General features: G+C 38.7%; 1 protein-coding gene across 2 annotated transcripts; it reads right to left on the reverse strand.

Moving 5' to 3' along the window:
- Nucleotides 1-9: 9 nt before the first annotated feature.
- Nucleotides 10-16,065, reverse strand: p4ha1b (prolyl 4-hydroxylase, alpha polypeptide I b). Of its 2 annotated transcripts, none has more exons than XM_028603029.1 (15): nucleotides 15,665-16,065; nucleotides 11,243-11,325; nucleotides 10,802-10,898; nucleotides 10,443-10,594; nucleotides 9,724-9,861; nucleotides 9,271-9,510; nucleotides 7,758-7,975; nucleotides 7,480-7,656; nucleotides 5,851-5,921; nucleotides 3,878-3,977; nucleotides 3,610-3,663; nucleotides 3,445-3,510; nucleotides 2,287-2,355; nucleotides 1,604-1,700; nucleotides 10-1,376 (listed from the first exon to the last, which is right to left on the reverse strand). In XM_028603029.1, exons 1-15 carry the CDS (start codon nucleotides 15,679-15,681, stop codon nucleotides 1,306-1,308), a joined length of 1,650 nt encoding a protein of 549 aa, XP_028458830.1. In that variant the 5' UTR covers nucleotides 15,682-16,065; the 3' UTR covers nucleotides 10-1,305. The 2 variants fall into 2 exon arrangements, with proteins under 2 accessions (XP_028458830.1, XP_028458829.1); XM_028603028.1 differs by lacking the exon at nucleotides 5,851-5,921 and adding an exon at nucleotides 7,053-7,123 and having other exon boundaries at nucleotides 15,665-16,064.
- Between the last annotated feature and the right edge of the window lie 211 nt (nucleotides 16,066-16,276).

A 16,276-nucleotide genomic window follows, 5' to 3' on the forward strand; every position in this document is an offset into this window, starting at 1 on the left:
GACGGTGTATTAACTTGAGCAATAAAACAGTCTTTATTGTAGAAAAAACAATTTCAGACTTTCATTTAAGACAAAAAAAAAAACAATATAAAATTGGGTTGTGACATAAATAAAATGTTTCTTTCTTGAAAACCCATATATCCTCACACTAATTAGAAGCACTGGGCACCATTGAAAGCCTACCAGAATCATTCACTCTATATAAAAAAATGTGGATGTTTTAAATCTGTCATTGCACAATGTGGTGTATCTAGCCCATTTCCCCCATAATGTTTATGTACTGTTCCTTTGTTGATCTTACTAATTCAATGACAGCTGATGGGCATTTGTGTCCTTACACAACACTGGGACAATCAGGATGAACAAATAGTTGGGGTAACTGTGTCTGGGTCCAGGTGTTTAGTGTGCGCATACATTTGTAAACACCATATGTTCAAGTAGAACAGATTTAACAATATCTCATAGTGTGGCCTTTCAAATGAGTTAAAAAACAAACACTAGGCTTAAGTCAGAGCAACAAGGTATGTGATATGTCAAAATGTACTGCATAGATGTAGCCATGTAACCTAGTATAAATCACTTCTGATTAGTTACACAACTTACAGGGAATAAAGTGTTTCTTTTAACCAAAGTTGCTTTTAAGTTATTCGAAGCAGAAATTTCTACCAAAAAAAGAAATTCAGTGAACCTACTGTACGCTAATTAAACCCCTTTGAATAATAAGCCAGTTTATGAAAAATATTAAACTGTTTTGAAGGTGGTTCATGTAATTTTACAAAGAACTAGTGTGCAGCCCTGAAGAATTTCCATTGCTTGTTTTAAAAAAAAAAAACCACATGCCCAATTGCTCTGTTAATGAAATGAATGTAAGGAACTAGACAGGTCTCTCAAAAATATGAACTGTACCTTTAAGGTTCAAACTTGCAGGGAGGAAGCTGGTCCCTACAGCCACTACAGAAGGAGAACCTCACCACAGAGCTAGAGTTCATACAGAGTGCAAAGACAGCCACATGGGAGTGTAAAGAGCAGGAGTGTTTCCAAACCATTCAACAACATGAAGAACATGTTATTTGTCACAGTGATGCTAATACTGTCCAGGGGCTCCACATTAACCCAAACAATCTCTGGGCTCAGAGCATAACAGCTGGGGGGGAAAAAGTAGTACTTATAGAGGGAGTGAGCCATTTGGACCCCATGTATTCATATGTATCATCTGTGATCTGCAGCAGTGTTCTTTGGTCCTGGGTGGTTCACAAGGAAGGAGAGAGAGGGCCAGGGAGGTGATGGCGAGGATTTCTTTTTCCATCATTCAGTTTCATTTAGAGAACAAGGTCGTCGCCACTCCTGGCCCCGTTCATGGATCCATTTGTTTGATACTAAAGATGGAAAGAAAAAAAGATAATAATCATAACCTTAATTTAGCCCTTTGATTACTTTAGAAATGGTACTAATGTTTACCCTTCTTATAAACTCAAAACCAGGTTATGCCACTGGGCTTTTAAAGTTACGATCTCTTCAGCAGATAATATAGTCTCAAAAACCACATATATATAGACCACCTATAGCAATGTCTTTATAGAGAACCAGAGAAAAAGGAGCTCACCCCACTTGTTGCCAACCAACACTGGACAGGCTGCATGTCGGGTGCTGTAGTCTCCCTCCCCGCTCGGAAACAGATTGTACCAGAACACAGCAGTGCCCTGTTTTACACACACACACACACACACACACACACACAACACACAGCAGAGGTTAGCAGCGTTGAACCAGGAATAAGCCAGGAATATTAAATTGTCAGCCTCAGTCTGCTATATTAATTCCAAAAGATTCTTGACAGGTGAAATTATAACAAAAAAATTAAAATGTAAATGCACATTTGTGAGATTGTTAAAGTGATGGTTAAACATGCTGAGAAGTGTATGTTGAATTGTGAAACGTTCTTTCAATTACAGGAATGAACAAATAGACATTCGCTGATAGTACACGATCCTGTTTTGTATGGAAAGGTTTCCCTAGTGGGAGGTTTCTTTGTTTGGCGAGAGAGAGAGAGAGAGCGTGAGTGTGCCAACTAATTGGTACGGATACCTTACTGGGTGGCAAATACAACATTCGCAGCATTTTGCACAATTTCATTTAGTTGTTGATTAATATATTTAGTGTGTACTATACTTCAAAACAAAACAAAAACCCTTGGGAATATGTTGGCTATATAATATGACCAATTCAGACACAGCTACTGAGTCAGTAAAAATGCATCGTATTAAGTGGTGAAACATAAGCGGTTACCTTTTGGGGCCAAACTGCTGCACCAACATCTGGGAATACTGTGGCTCCACCTGCTGCTACATCACTCATCTACAACAGAGAGTCAAAGTGAGTTCAGTCTTCATCTGTCATATCAAATAATTCTGTAGTCCTACAAGCACATTTTTGGAAGCTCACATGTATTGCTATCTGTGTGGTCATAGTCTATTTAATTACTCATATGCTTCCCATGAATATTGAAATTGTATTTTGTGGCACTGTTTAAAGAAAATATCACTCGTTGTATTCTTTGTCCCATCTTTCTTCCTTCCAGCAAATGTAACATCTGTGTGGGGTGAAAGAGTGCGTTGCCCTGCCTGGTTAAGGCATCATTTAATGAAACTTACCCTACATTTTTTTTAAAGTTAAAACCTACTGAGATTGCTTCAGTCACTTCAAACAACTATTTGCTTTTTTATCAGTAATGTTGGCTTTCAGATTAATAATGGCTGCATCTTTTTTTTTTTTGCCTATGCCGTTTATGTCCTACACTGTTCAAAATGTGCATGTAAATAATGAGTGTGTGTGATTGACCGTAAACTGTACTAGGACAGGCGCTTACAGCAGTGTAGTAAAAGCCAATGAAACTTTCTTTTGTAAAAATAATAAACAAAGGGCAACTGATAATATCCTGGACTTTTGAACCATGGACACAACACAAAATACAATAAATAATTTCCCACTTTATGGCAATATCAGGTTTCTGCTTGTTCCAACACTTCAGTGAAGCTTAAAGGTCCAATGTGTTGGAATTTCTCCCATCTCGCGCCACGCAGTTCAAAGTACGTGTTACAGCTACGGTAGCCTTCACTCTTTGCCTTTGCTCTTTTCAATATCCTTTTTCTTTTTCTGGGCGAAGAAGAAGCCTCCCGTTACTGAAATTTGGATTTTGAATATGGGTGGTCCTCCACGTTTCCTTCTTCAAACTTGCCGGGGCCGGGAAGCTTCGATACCCATTAGCAGCATTAGCGGCACCTGTGAGTTTATCATGCGACAGCGAAAACACGAAAGGCAGAGCACTATGTCCTGTATGTCCCTTACCGGCTAACCCCCTGGCGTCTACCCCAGTTCATGCAAATTTTTCAAGAGTTCAAGTTTGAAACATTGGTCTATAGGTGTATTTAGGAAGAGTTTACTCACATAGAAGAGCCATGTTGCTATGCGGTTCCCTGTTCCCAGCTCTTTAAAGGCATCTGGTTCATCTTTCTGTGGAAAGAGAGCAAACACGAGGTTTAATGTCCTGCCACATTAACACTACTGTACATTTAGAGAAATTAACTTGTGTGAAATCACAAAGGGTCTTACCCTTCCAAAGTCAAAGTGAGGTTCATATTGACCTCCAACGCCATAATTTGCAACCTACAGAGATCAATACAATATGATTTAAGTTTCACAACTCTATAAATCAGGTTTCCAATGGCACACACAGAGGGGTAGGGGGAGTATTAGAATTTATAGTACATTTATATAAGATCTATGTTGATTCAGTAAGGTTTTGCCTTGTAAAATAAAATAAAAAAAGAGAAAAAAAAACAGTGTTGAATATTCTTCAACTAATGATGTGACTTTTTACCTGCAGCTCTTCTGCAGTGTCCATTTCCAACCCTGTGAGATCTTCAATTCTCTGGTTGATCTTATCAATCATTGGATCTTCATAGCCAGTGAGCCAAGCACTGGAATACAGGTGGAAAGCACAACACTTGAGAAAGGAGAGAGACATGCTATACAGTATATTAGTCAGGCACATATTTGTCCACTAGATGGAAGTAAAGATTTATTCTAAAATAGGCGATTGAGAGACATGTCATGCTGAAAAGTTGCCATCAAAAGCTCAAAAAGTCTGGCATGATAGAAAAGGGGAAGTGGAGGAATGAAGAAAATGAAAAACAGGAAACCAGCACGAGATTTAGAATCTCCAATCAGCTCAGGGTCCAGGGTTGCTCTGATTTCAAACTTTGTAAACACTTGAGCATGTGTGTATTTCACACAGGAGTCTGGTTGAGGACTATGGCAAAAATATGTTCATGGATTTAACTTTCCTGACACTACATGCTTTTCATACTAACTCTCACACCCCAGTTAGAAAGTCCCTGATGAAATAAGCTCTTGGCCGAGCATGGCAATAAACTCTTTCTTGTGAAATATTAAAGAATAACAACTGTAGTTATGGAGACCACATCATCAAATTCAAACTGGCATTTTTTTTCTCGCATTAAAAAGCAACAGTATCCATAAAAAGACAACACATATTATAAAATAATTGGAGATACAATTTATGTGAAGTTATCAACGCATATGTGACGTGACAGACAAAGACAGAATTCCAACATCTGCTCTTAATTCTCATTCTCAAATTTAGGGGATTTTTTAAGACACCACAAAACCTATAGCAATAGATTACTCCCACTCCCACATCTGATCGGTTTCTGAAAATGCTGATTCACTATGAGATGTGTGTATGGGAGAGACAGTGAAATGAGTCAGTTTTTTTGATTTTTTTAATTAAGAGTTTAGGCTGATAATAACTTAAGTTAATAAGTCACATAAGAATGTGAGCCAACAAATTATTTTCCTGATGTATCTAGCAGCCAGTTAACTAAGTGGTCAAACTCTTCTATGTTCATCTGTCTGCTCCCTCCATGACTTCACGTTCACTGAAACTGGAAATACTTGCTGTCCAGCACGTACACGTTTAACAACATCAAAGTAACACCACGCCCTTGTACCGATGTGCACGTGCACCCAAACATGAATTACCAAGAACAGCAAAACCATAGAAAGTTGGAGGTTTTGGTGGTCTGCTGAGCCTGCTATTTTTAAGGGTGGGATGCAAGTCTAACTTGCAACAGGCAACATACCTATTGAAGTGGAGCAGTCATTTTAACTACAGGGGGACACTTTCTTAACATCAACAACTGCAGGACAATAACAATCTCTTTCCACACGTTTTCAGCATACATTTATCTGTGATTTAAGCTTGTGCATCGGACTCAGGTCTTGGAAGTTTTATTAATCTCTCTTGCTCATATGTCAATTGAGGAAGCATAGTAGTACCACGGCAACTGTAATGAGCTCATACGAGAACAATGTTACAGATTAATTCCTAGAAACACAATGGGGGAATAGAGATTCAGTGCTCATAATCTCAAATAAGCAGGGAAGGATAGCTAGGGGAACTAGAAACTAAAACTATCTCTCACCACTGTGCAGTTCCACGGAAATTCTTAAATCACTGGGTATACTGAAAGAACAAAGAATATTTAAGCTACACCAAAAAACAACAACAGAGGATTGTTTATCTTGGTTTAAACTATGTTTAAGCTCAATTTGGTGTTCAGGCAGAAATCTGTTTAGGTTTTTACTTAAACCAAATTAAAACCCTCCTCTAGTGTTAGTTTTCCAGGTGTAGCAAAATATTTCCTTTTTTTCCAGTGTTAACTGGGTGCAGAGCTTAATAAGTGTTTCAGCCAGGGCACAAAGACAAAGACAAAGAGAAGGATGGAGGAGGAGGTATTGTGGCCCTCCTAGTAACCTGTGACCCCTTACCTCTTAGAGACTCTGTACTGGGCAGTGGTAAGTTTCCCAGTTAGAGGGTCATGCACCGTGGCTCGCCTTAACTACAGTAGTTCCAGCAGCACAAGGACACGGAGATCGAGGAAAAGCAGATAAAGGAAGGAAAAAAGGATAATGGAATGTGATACGCACAAGGAAAGTAAAAGGAGGAAAGAGAGAGAGAAAAGATAGGCAGATCTGGTCACTAGTTGTCAATGTTATTCTTAGGAAGAGCCAAGAGTGTTCCATGAGGCAATGCAATGCTAAAACCAAATTTCCATTTCAAAATATAAAATGTATTAGTAGCGAATCAATGAGTACCTCTGATACACCTCCTAGCTCACAAAAAAGCAACTATGTTAACTTGGAGAAGAAGCACATGTCCCCTTTCTGTAGCAGACTCCTGTGCAGAAATGTATCCACAACAGATCCTCAAAAAACAAAAGCACTCTTTATTTCTAAATAAATAAATATCAATTGGTTGTAAGGATGCAATTTTTTTTCTTTTTTCTCTGATTTCTATGTCATTGGTCAAAGCACCATGAGATAATATATTTGTAAAGAACGTGCTTTATTGACCAATAACAATAACAGTCTACAAATGTTTCGATACGCTGTTTAAAGCTCTGATCATTCTTAGCTGGATCCTGTGCATCAGCTCAGGAGCCTTTAGGCTTTGGAAGGGCGGAGAAATGGAGTGATACGGATGGACGGAAGTACAGAGGAGAAATGGGATGAGTTGTTAGCCCCTTTAACACAGAGATTAAGCAATAGTGGGGCAATGCAGGTCTGCCATTATGCTGGCTTTGTTTATTCACACAGAACCAAGCAAAGGTGGCATAATGCTGCCCGAGTGTGTGACTTCCCATAGAATGCCGGCATTCGACGTGTAACAACAGCATCGGAGTTGCGTGTGTGTATGTGTTTGACAGAGGTAGAGAGCGAATGGAAGAGAAGGTGAACTACTGCACGCAAGTTATTAATAACTTGGAATGCTTTTTTTTCACTTTTGACCTGTCTGTGGGACAGTTGCGTTTTGCAAGTTGGATCTGCGCTGTTATGGCTCTGTGACTACCTCCGCTGCCGGAAAAACAAAACAGTCTCGCCTTGTACAGGCTGTGTGAAAGGGGTTATTGAGGGGAAAGGAGTAGAAAATCTATATCCTCTGCTTTTGGCAGCTCCTGGCTATGACTTACCTTTTGCTGACCCGATATGGCGCTGTTTCCAGCACTCCTGTGATGGGGTTGGAGATGGTGGCCCTGCGCAGCTGTGAAGCCAGGGACATGATTTACCCACACACACACACACACACACACACACACACACACACACACACACACACACACACACACACACACACAGACACAGACACAGACACAGACACACACACACACACACACCAAGATGTGTGTGCCTGTGTGCTTGCCTCACTAGCAGAATCACATCAACCAGCCTCACAGCTCTGACCTCCCACTACCCAACACACTAAACCCCATAACAGAAACTGAAAATGCCTAATGGTTGTTCCTATTACATCACAGTTAACTGTAAAGTGACAAATATAACTTTATACATGCATCATATGGCCTCATGGGAGTGCTGAAACTACTGAGAATTGCTTACTCGGGGCTTCGCCAGTTGCTTGACCTTGTCCATTTCTTTGTCAGACATGATGTCAAGGTAGCGGACAATGTAGGGGCGGTCCCACTCATCTTGCTGTTTGACAGGTGCCAGCACATACATAGGGTTGTGATTGTTGTCATAGTAACGACAGAACAGCCGGCTCTGCCTGCGGGGGGTCTGATTGAGAAAATAGGAAAGCAGGGAACAAAGAAGGTGAAACTGATGTGTGTTTATTAAGTAAGAAATTGTGTTTTTGTGTATCTTTTGGTCTTCCTCACCATTCTGTTGCCCTCCCCACGACAAAGCATCTCATACTTCGTCCTCTCTGGAAGCAGATGATTGGGGACCTTCTTTTTGGGCTTCTCTTTCTTTTCAGTTATATCTCTTTTCCCTTGCTCTTTCTCTGTTTGAGCTCCATCTTCTGCATCCTTTTTCTGCTTCTCCAACTGGAATTCAAAGTACTTTAGGTTGCCCTTGGCACGCTGGTGCTCTGGGTCTAAAAATGGGAAAATGAGAGACCAACAGAAATAATAGTGGTGATTTAAAATAGTGATGACTGCAGCAATGTCACCATAGAATATCACATGCCCTGCACTCAAAATAACTAAGCTTCCAACATTATATACTGTATGCTATTTATTCAGTCTGACCTTATCCAGTTCTCAGAAACACAATGTAAAAACAGGACTAATTAATTCAGGGGCTCATGTGAAGGAAAATATGGCATAACAAGGTCACCACCAAGGTTTCATCAGAACGTTGTTTCAAATGTAATGACATGACATGAAATGTATTGCAGCATCTGTTATCAAGAGTATTAATCAGGAGCAAATGCAAATAATGGACTTTTTAGAAAATAAATGTGGGTTAGAATATGCCAAGTTGAGGCTGGCGGGATGGTGTTTGGCACTGTCCAGCCAATAGGTCATTGAAAATGATATGCTCATTACTAACATTAGAATGGATTCAATCCAATCACACCAATCACAAAGTCTTCCACCAATTCTGTTAATCCAAAATCCTGCAACTTGTTGTTGCAACAATGCTGTGGTCTAATCTGCAGGTTAGAGAGTTCAACAATTATTCACCGTCAAATGGATAAAACACATAAACAAAGTCCCTTTCTGATTACCATTAAATCACTACTGTCAATAAGTAAAAATAGAATATGGCACAAACGTTTCCACAAACATCAATAATAGGTCCTTTCTAATAAGAAGTTCTATCAAGATCTCTGAATCACTCTGCTAAGAAGACTGTTTTGTTTTATGCCAAATCCACAAACAACCCAAACATAGGTCAGTGAGATTTTAATCAGACCAATATCTGACTCAGAATTGTAGTGGCATGAATGTTTTGGATTGGACTGATTATGTCTGCAATATTCTCTGGTTCACCCGTTTAGTATGACATTCAGTTCAAACCAAAGAGAATGTCTCATTTGTTGTTGCTGCTTAATTTATCCAATCTACTTACTGACTTAGTTCTAACAATTTAGATTATGTGCTTTTCTTTCTTAATTTTCTTTTTTGTGTGTTTGATGAAATTAAAATTATAGATTTGCATTGTTAGTCTGATCTCAAACAAAATATACTCTGTATCTGTGCAAGTCTGTGACAAAAACAAAAGTGCATTAATTCGTAATCTATCTCATGTTTATGTGACATTATTTACCTTGAGCAGAAATTTTAGAATACAAAGTGATACTATCACTTCACATTGAAAAAAACATGCCTCTCAGTATACTTTTCAAAATTCAGGAAAAATACGTTATAGTGTGGAGGGACTGACCCAGTTCAAGCAGCTTCTTGGTGTACTCCAGGGCTCGATGTATCTCCCCCTGCTGGTAGATGGAGTAGCTGAGGTAGTCAAGCACTGTCACCTTATCTAAAGTGGACTCCTCTCCTTGTTCAAGCTGTTTCAGGGCCTGGGCCATCCACAGCTCTGTGTGGTAGTAATCGACATCAGAGTAGGCGATTTTCCCCAGTTCGTAACAGTCCTCCACTGTCATAAGGCTCTTGTATTTCACTCCTAGTGTGCAGAGGATACGGGGAGGGGGGCATTGGCAATTAAAGTAAACCATCTCCATTGTTATGCAAATCACACAGAAACCCAAGAAAAACCCTCTATCCCCACATGGCCTGCTGTTTACTGTGACTTTAATGGCACTCAGTCGGTTTATGTCTGTTAATTTTAATTAACTGGGGAAAAACAGGTCTTTTTGCACAAATGTAAGGCTGTTACCAGGTAGGTCTCCTGTAGAGATGGTGTTGGCATCCAGTTTGTACGTGTCTTGTAACCGGAGGAGAGCTTTAGCCGCTCCAGTCTGGTCCTCATCTGTGGGGAAGTGCTGTCTCTGGATGGTCAGGTTGGAAATAAATCCTGAGATAGATGGACAGGAGAGGACAGACAGGGAAAGATATAGTAGGATGATTGTGTATGGGATACACAACCACTTAAATGGACAATAAATACTTTCGCCAAATGAAATATAAAATGCTTGGAGTGACTTCAATCTTGCATTATAGTTGTATTAAGCCAGAGATTTGGCAAAAATAAATGAGTAAACTTCGCTACCTAAATAACTCATGTTAAGGTTGTGTTCTACTAAAATATATTGAGTATGAATGAGCAGCACAGTATTGCTCTAAACATGCAAACATATACAGCTTTCCCTGTATTATAAAGTGTCTTTTAAAAGTCAAACAAACAAAAACAACCCTGCCTGCCCTCTAGACACTCTGCTGCACTAATTAGGCAGTTCCAAGATCAACCAATCCCAGTAAATGTACAGAAAGCACTGGACCAGACCAATGTCAAATAGTTTTGGAAAATCTTCTTTTGTGTTTATTATCTTCTTAAGGTCCCTGCAGAAGTACATACTAACCACAACACTTTTGTTGTGATTTTCTAAATGTTTGGTACTTAAGATATTATTTGAACCAGGTCTGCTTTATTTGTACCATCAGTGGTGTCACTGAGTACAAGGCTCTCCAGGTCTCCCCACTCTGTGTTCAGCCTCTTCATCAGTTTGAAGGCATTGACAGGGTGCCCCAGGTAGCCCTCTGGGTCCTGTATGGCTGTGGCTGACAACAAATCCAATTTATCAGCCCACCTATCACAAGGATATAATACAGAGTTAGATACATTGCTTACTCTTAAATCTAACAATAACTTGTTAATCAGAAATATAAAGAATTGTGTGTAGTACAGTGTCCATTTTTGAGTAAATGTACGTATGTGTATCATATTGTATGCTTGTGTACACGTACGAGTATCTGTGTATCGACCCATGTGTGTTACTTTGTGTCTACAAACTCACTGTTTCACCCGCTCAAGCTTGTTCTCCTCCGCTTTGATGTAGTCCTTTAGAGAGGTGACAAGGTCTTTTTCTGTGTACAACAGATCTGTCATCTGGCCTGAGGAACACACAATCAGAAATACTTTATCTTCAACACTGCAATGATAAATAACAAAGGGCATCACTAATCTTATCACATTATTACAGGATCCTACATTGTTGTGAAATCTTGTTCTTCCATATGTGTCATACAACACAGACCAGCAAAGGGAGCAATATTTCTTTTCTGAAGATTATTTTTTTTTGTGATTTTAGGCCTTTATTATATATAGGACGGCTAAAGATGTGAAAGGGGAGTTAGAGGGGTAATGACATGCAGCACGCTCTACCAGGTGAGCTATCCAGGCGCCCCTGGGAGCAATATTTCTAACGTTAGTACCATATGTTGCTTGATGATTTTACCTATGGAGGAGAAGAACTCATTGTTGGCAGAGAGCGACTGCAGAAAGCTCAGCAACAATAAACACCAACATGGCAGCTCCATCCTAAAGAAAGGGTGAGAGAATTTGATTAACTTAAAAATTGTGCAATCATGCAAAATCAAAAATAATGTCATTAAGGTTAATCACATAATCAACAGTGTTGTACTGTATATGACATATGACACTCGGCAGAATATTTCTTTTCAAATTGATCTCTAAATCACAGTTCCAGCTGGATTTCAGGTAACCACATCAAACTTGCTGCTACCAAGAGTGAGCTGCTTTGTTTCCCTGGTAAACCCTGCTCTCCAAATTAACTCTCCATCACTACTGACAAACCATGGTGACTCCTTTCAAGGCTCTGCTAGACAACTGACTGTCATGTCAGACCCATATATAGCCACGACTTAATATTGCAGGCTGTCGTACTCTAACATCCCTAACATTTTTTTTATATTTTGTCTGGAATATATGAGCTATATAAAATATATAAAATTCCTGACTTTAAAACTTCTTCCCCCGCCGTCATATACCTCCCTGATTAATCATATTCTTTTACTCCCTCCAGTGCTGCAACTGGGTCAAAGACGTGGCATGTCAATTATGGTGTCCAAAGCATATTCATAATGCAAAAGATAAATATAAATTTAAAAAAACTACATTATACTACTCAACTCTCCACTCACTTTTATAGGTATTTATTGCAAAAAAAAAAAATTCAAAGGACTATTGAGCTCAGATGTACAAAACATTTTTTGACACTTTCATTTATTTTCAAATTTGAAATCCTTATTTGTCTTTGACCCAACTACTGAATTCAAAACCTGGTTATCAGCACCATTTAAGACCGGATAATCCACAGACCTACTATGGACAGTTTCTTTTTTTTTTTCTTCCTTAGAAAATAGTTCCCAATAACAACTGTTGGCAGCCAGGTCTGTGGATTGTCCAGAGTAACTGGGACATTGGATCTGAAAAGGAACGTTGCTGTTGAGTGAGCGGAAGTCTCAGCAGCAGTTATCTCAAGACGTTTTTATGTGATTTGGATGAACTGACCATTTAGGAAACATGGAGACAAAAATTTATATATATATATATATATATATATATATATATATATATATATATATATATATATATATATATATATATATATATATATATATATATATATATATTCAGATGCAACAAAAGGTAAAGCAAAAAGAGTAATCAAAGCCTTGAGAATCTACTTAATCCTATTAAAAGTGAAGCCTCCCAACCACAACCAAGTCTATGGTTGGTGTCACTGTGTCCGGTTTGGCATAGCCATAAGTAGTACAGGGCTTCTGGCCTGTGAGGAGTGGCCCTGTGGGCTTTCTACCCATACAGACAAAAATTTGAAGCTGATTGACAGGAATAAATGTGCAGGCAGGTGTCAAGGTAATATGTGTACATGATTCCAATGTCTTAAATGACAACATTTGCTGCTTTACTTGGTGTTAAATTATAGTAAATTAATAAGGTTTTGTACTGTTGGTCAGAAAAAAAACAAGACATTAAAATTTTCACTGTTTTCTGATGTTCTATAGCATCTATATACCAGTTAATTGTTTAAATATTGATAGATTGGCAGATCAATCAATGAGCAATGAAAATAACCCTTTGCAGCCTTGGATATGTTGAGTCTAGATCTATAAGTGAGCTGCTAATGTTCAAAAATACTTTAACAACCCCTGACTTTGGTAGAGAGAGAGAAAAAGGAGAGAGAAAAAGTACTCCAGGAAATTAACAGTTTAATTTTACAATCTTTATTGACTGTATAATAGCTGAATATGCAGTCTATGCATGAATATATATAGTTACTGGTAAAATAGAGGTCATGCATGAAATGTGCATCTATGCAGATTTCTAAAGCATTTTACTGAAAGCAGACAACAGGCTCAGGCAGGTTCCTTCCACAAGGACAAGCCTTCAGTGAAAATAAAAGAATGACTTAATATGACAGTTCAATTTACGTCAGCAGCAGCCAGCAGAGGGGAAGGAAAATAAGTCTGCCAGAGCTGCACGTATTTGATTAAAACAGAATTAAATTAAACATTAAATTAAAGTATATTTAATTAGAAACTCAAAGGCAAGATGCAAATTGCCATTATCCCTAACTACTTCTACTGTATTTTCGGTGGTGCCACTCAGTCCTAGATACCATAAATGTGCTTCTGTCACTTGGATTTCCAGGATAAAAGCTCAATAGAATATAATTACTGTAATGACAGGGTGACAGCTACTGTGTCTCTCTTGTTATAATATTGTAGAAGTGTAATGTCAAGATTAAAGCTGTAAGTATAGTTCTAATTTAGAGGTTTTCATGCCACACATGAGAGGGAGTGGTAGTGAGAGTGTCTGTGTGCATACATGCTATTACGTGACATGTGAAGACTCCAAATTTGACATTTGTGAGGCAGTTTGTTTAAACCGATTATAAAATACAATTTTGCATAAACTTGCCTGGAAGTTGGGTTTTTTTCTGGACTTCTGAACCTATGTGTAAATTGGGCTGCATTTTGTTCAGACATGTACATTAGATGCCTCTTTTTTCTTTTACCTCTCTGCCTTGTGTTAATTGTGGGGGGAAAGGTTATATGCTCTCACCCTAAGACAACACTTATAAATAATGAGTTCTCAAGTTCATCGCATTCCAGGAGCTTTTACTGATTTACTGTTTTCTTGTCACTTCTACTATTTCCTACTTTAGCTAGAAATACAAAGTACTTTCAACAAACCCCTGAAACTAGGATTGAACCAGTTACTTTCAGTTGTGGAATTTAAATGTAGTACAGAGAAGTAGCAAAAGCAATAAAAATATTAGCAAGGAGTGGAATCTTTTCTCTTAAAAAGCTTATCCCCCTTTTCAAAATGTTACATTATGTTAGCAGCTTAACTCTTAAGGCTGTTGTTTGTACATAAACTATGCATACATTAGTATTTCTACCTCTTCTGCAATTGATTACCCTCTTTTGATTGATTGATTTTGTTTGTTTTTTAAACTGTGCAAGATGATGAATGTCTGAAGAAGCCTTGCTCTTTGATTTTAAAGAAATGAAACAAAAACCAAAGGAGTTATGACAAATTACCCAATTGTTGTCGTGGCATTAAACTTTCTCCACAATATATACAGGGAAAATGTAGCCTCCAGTGGGTAAAAATTAGAAAGCCAAGAATCATTTATAAAATATTCAATATAATTTCCATATAATTATTAATGTACTGTATGGTTTATCATGACAATATTTTACACCACTGTACTTTACATTACTTATACAAAAGGATCCTATTATATCACACGAGTGTAATTCACTACAGGACTAACAAAACAGTTGTACCATTCACATTAAGATCCTTTTAAATACTAGGCCTACATGGTATTAAGGTGAAATATTAATTATTCAACACAATGTGTCAGCCTCACTGCTGTGACTACAGTTTTTAACAAATGTAAGACTAACTCTCATTCTGCACTTTAGTAGCTTCGTCGCAGAGAAACTGGCTTCTTCTCATCTTCTCGAAGTTTTACTGGGAGTGAAGCTGTGAGGTCAGATAACAGGATGTGGATGGAAGAGGACTGCCACGTCTTCGCCCCTCCCCGCCGGGGAAACTCATGCGATGACTGAACACTGCCCAATGGAGTCTGACTGATTTCACCAGGAATAACCCCTCAATAACCCCTGCAACCTTACTGACAGCAGGGGGGCTTTTGATTTCTGGAAGGCAGCCGGTGCTGTTGGTTTACTCCCAAACTACTTTAGCCAATTAACGTTAGCTAACCAACAAGATGTAACGTTTAACGTAAAAATAAAGTTTCCATTGAGTGTTAACTTTTATCCCCAAATACCCTAATATAATGGGCTCACTGCAGTGTTTAACATGGCAGACTATGTGACTGTTAATGTACAGAATATCTTAACAAATACAATTATTGTATGTTATACTGTTAATGTTTGTACGTAATATGTCGTTAACGTTAGAGCAGAGTGAAGGCAGCAGCATCCCACGCTGCACTGCACTGGAATGCCATAACATTGACGCAAGTTTCATAGGCGAGATTCTTGTCTCGTTTGTTTCAACTTTTACTAACTGAAATTGCTTATTATAATTACTATTAATCAGTTCAGGCTTATTGTATTCCTTGCTGCTTTCGAGAACCATCACAAAAAGTTTCATCCATGTAGCTACGTCAGTTTTCAGCTAGCTTAGCAAGCTAACGGTAACACAACTTTAGTGGAATAACGTTAGCTAATAGAATTTGAAAGTTCGAAGTGTTTAACGGTTGCAACTGAAAACGGAAAATACGGTAAAACAGACGCACCATAACTGCAGGGTGGCAGTTCTTGCTATCTCATCTGATTGAGCAATCAATATTTACCTAAACCACAGCATCATGTAGCAGAAATGTGTCCCCTGCACCAGTCCCGTGGCCGCTTGGTCCTCTGAAGTCTCAACTCAAACCTGACTCGGTGTAGTCAACGGTAAGAAGATAACCAGGGAGTCTGGTAGTTCGTCCTATCTGTGATGTTTCTGCGCACTGTTGGCCATCTGGTGGTAAAGGGCTGGATTCCTAAAAGTCTGAATGCTACGTGCAGATTCTCACATGCAAAAAAGTCTCCTGCTTCTAGAGGCTTCGGGGGCTGGCGTTTGGGAATTGCAAGGGGAGGTGTCTAGTTGGTCGTGACCCGCAATGAGACAGCCATGGATGAGTAAGTATTTGGGGGTTTGTGTGTATGCTACCAGCTAACGTCACTCTTCTGCCACGTGTTGAAATTGTGCTGAAAATCTCAGATGTGCATTCTTTTTCTTTTTTTTACGTTGGCCCACGCTCTAATGTCCACCAATTAAAAAACAATTTATCGTATATTTTAATTGAAATAAAGCTTTGGCAAGGCATGTGTACCCTACCTTCAATAGCTCCATTCAAACTGATGTTCTGTGTAGTTTTGCAATGTTTAACATGGCCCAACACACTTATTTTTCAACATTT

This window comes from Perca flavescens, chromosome 17 (assembly GCF_004354835.1).
Source record: "Perca flavescens isolate YP-PL-M2 chromosome 17, PFLA_1.0, whole genome shotgun sequence".
Lineage (NCBI taxonomy): Eukaryota > Metazoa > Chordata > Actinopteri > Perciformes > Percidae > Perca > Perca flavescens.

Excerpts from the sequence above, each read along its gene's own strand:
- p4ha1b (XM_028603029.1), bottom strand. Across the intron at positions 7,976-9,270 it reads CAAGAAGCTGCTTGAACTGG|ACCCAGAGCACCAGCGTGCC; the intron begins GTCAGTCCCTCC and ends TCCCATTTTTAG. Across the intron at positions 1,377-1,603 it reads GTTGGTTGGCAACAAGTGGG|TATCAAACAAATGGATCCAT; the intron begins GTGAGCTCCTTT and ends TTCCATCTTTAG.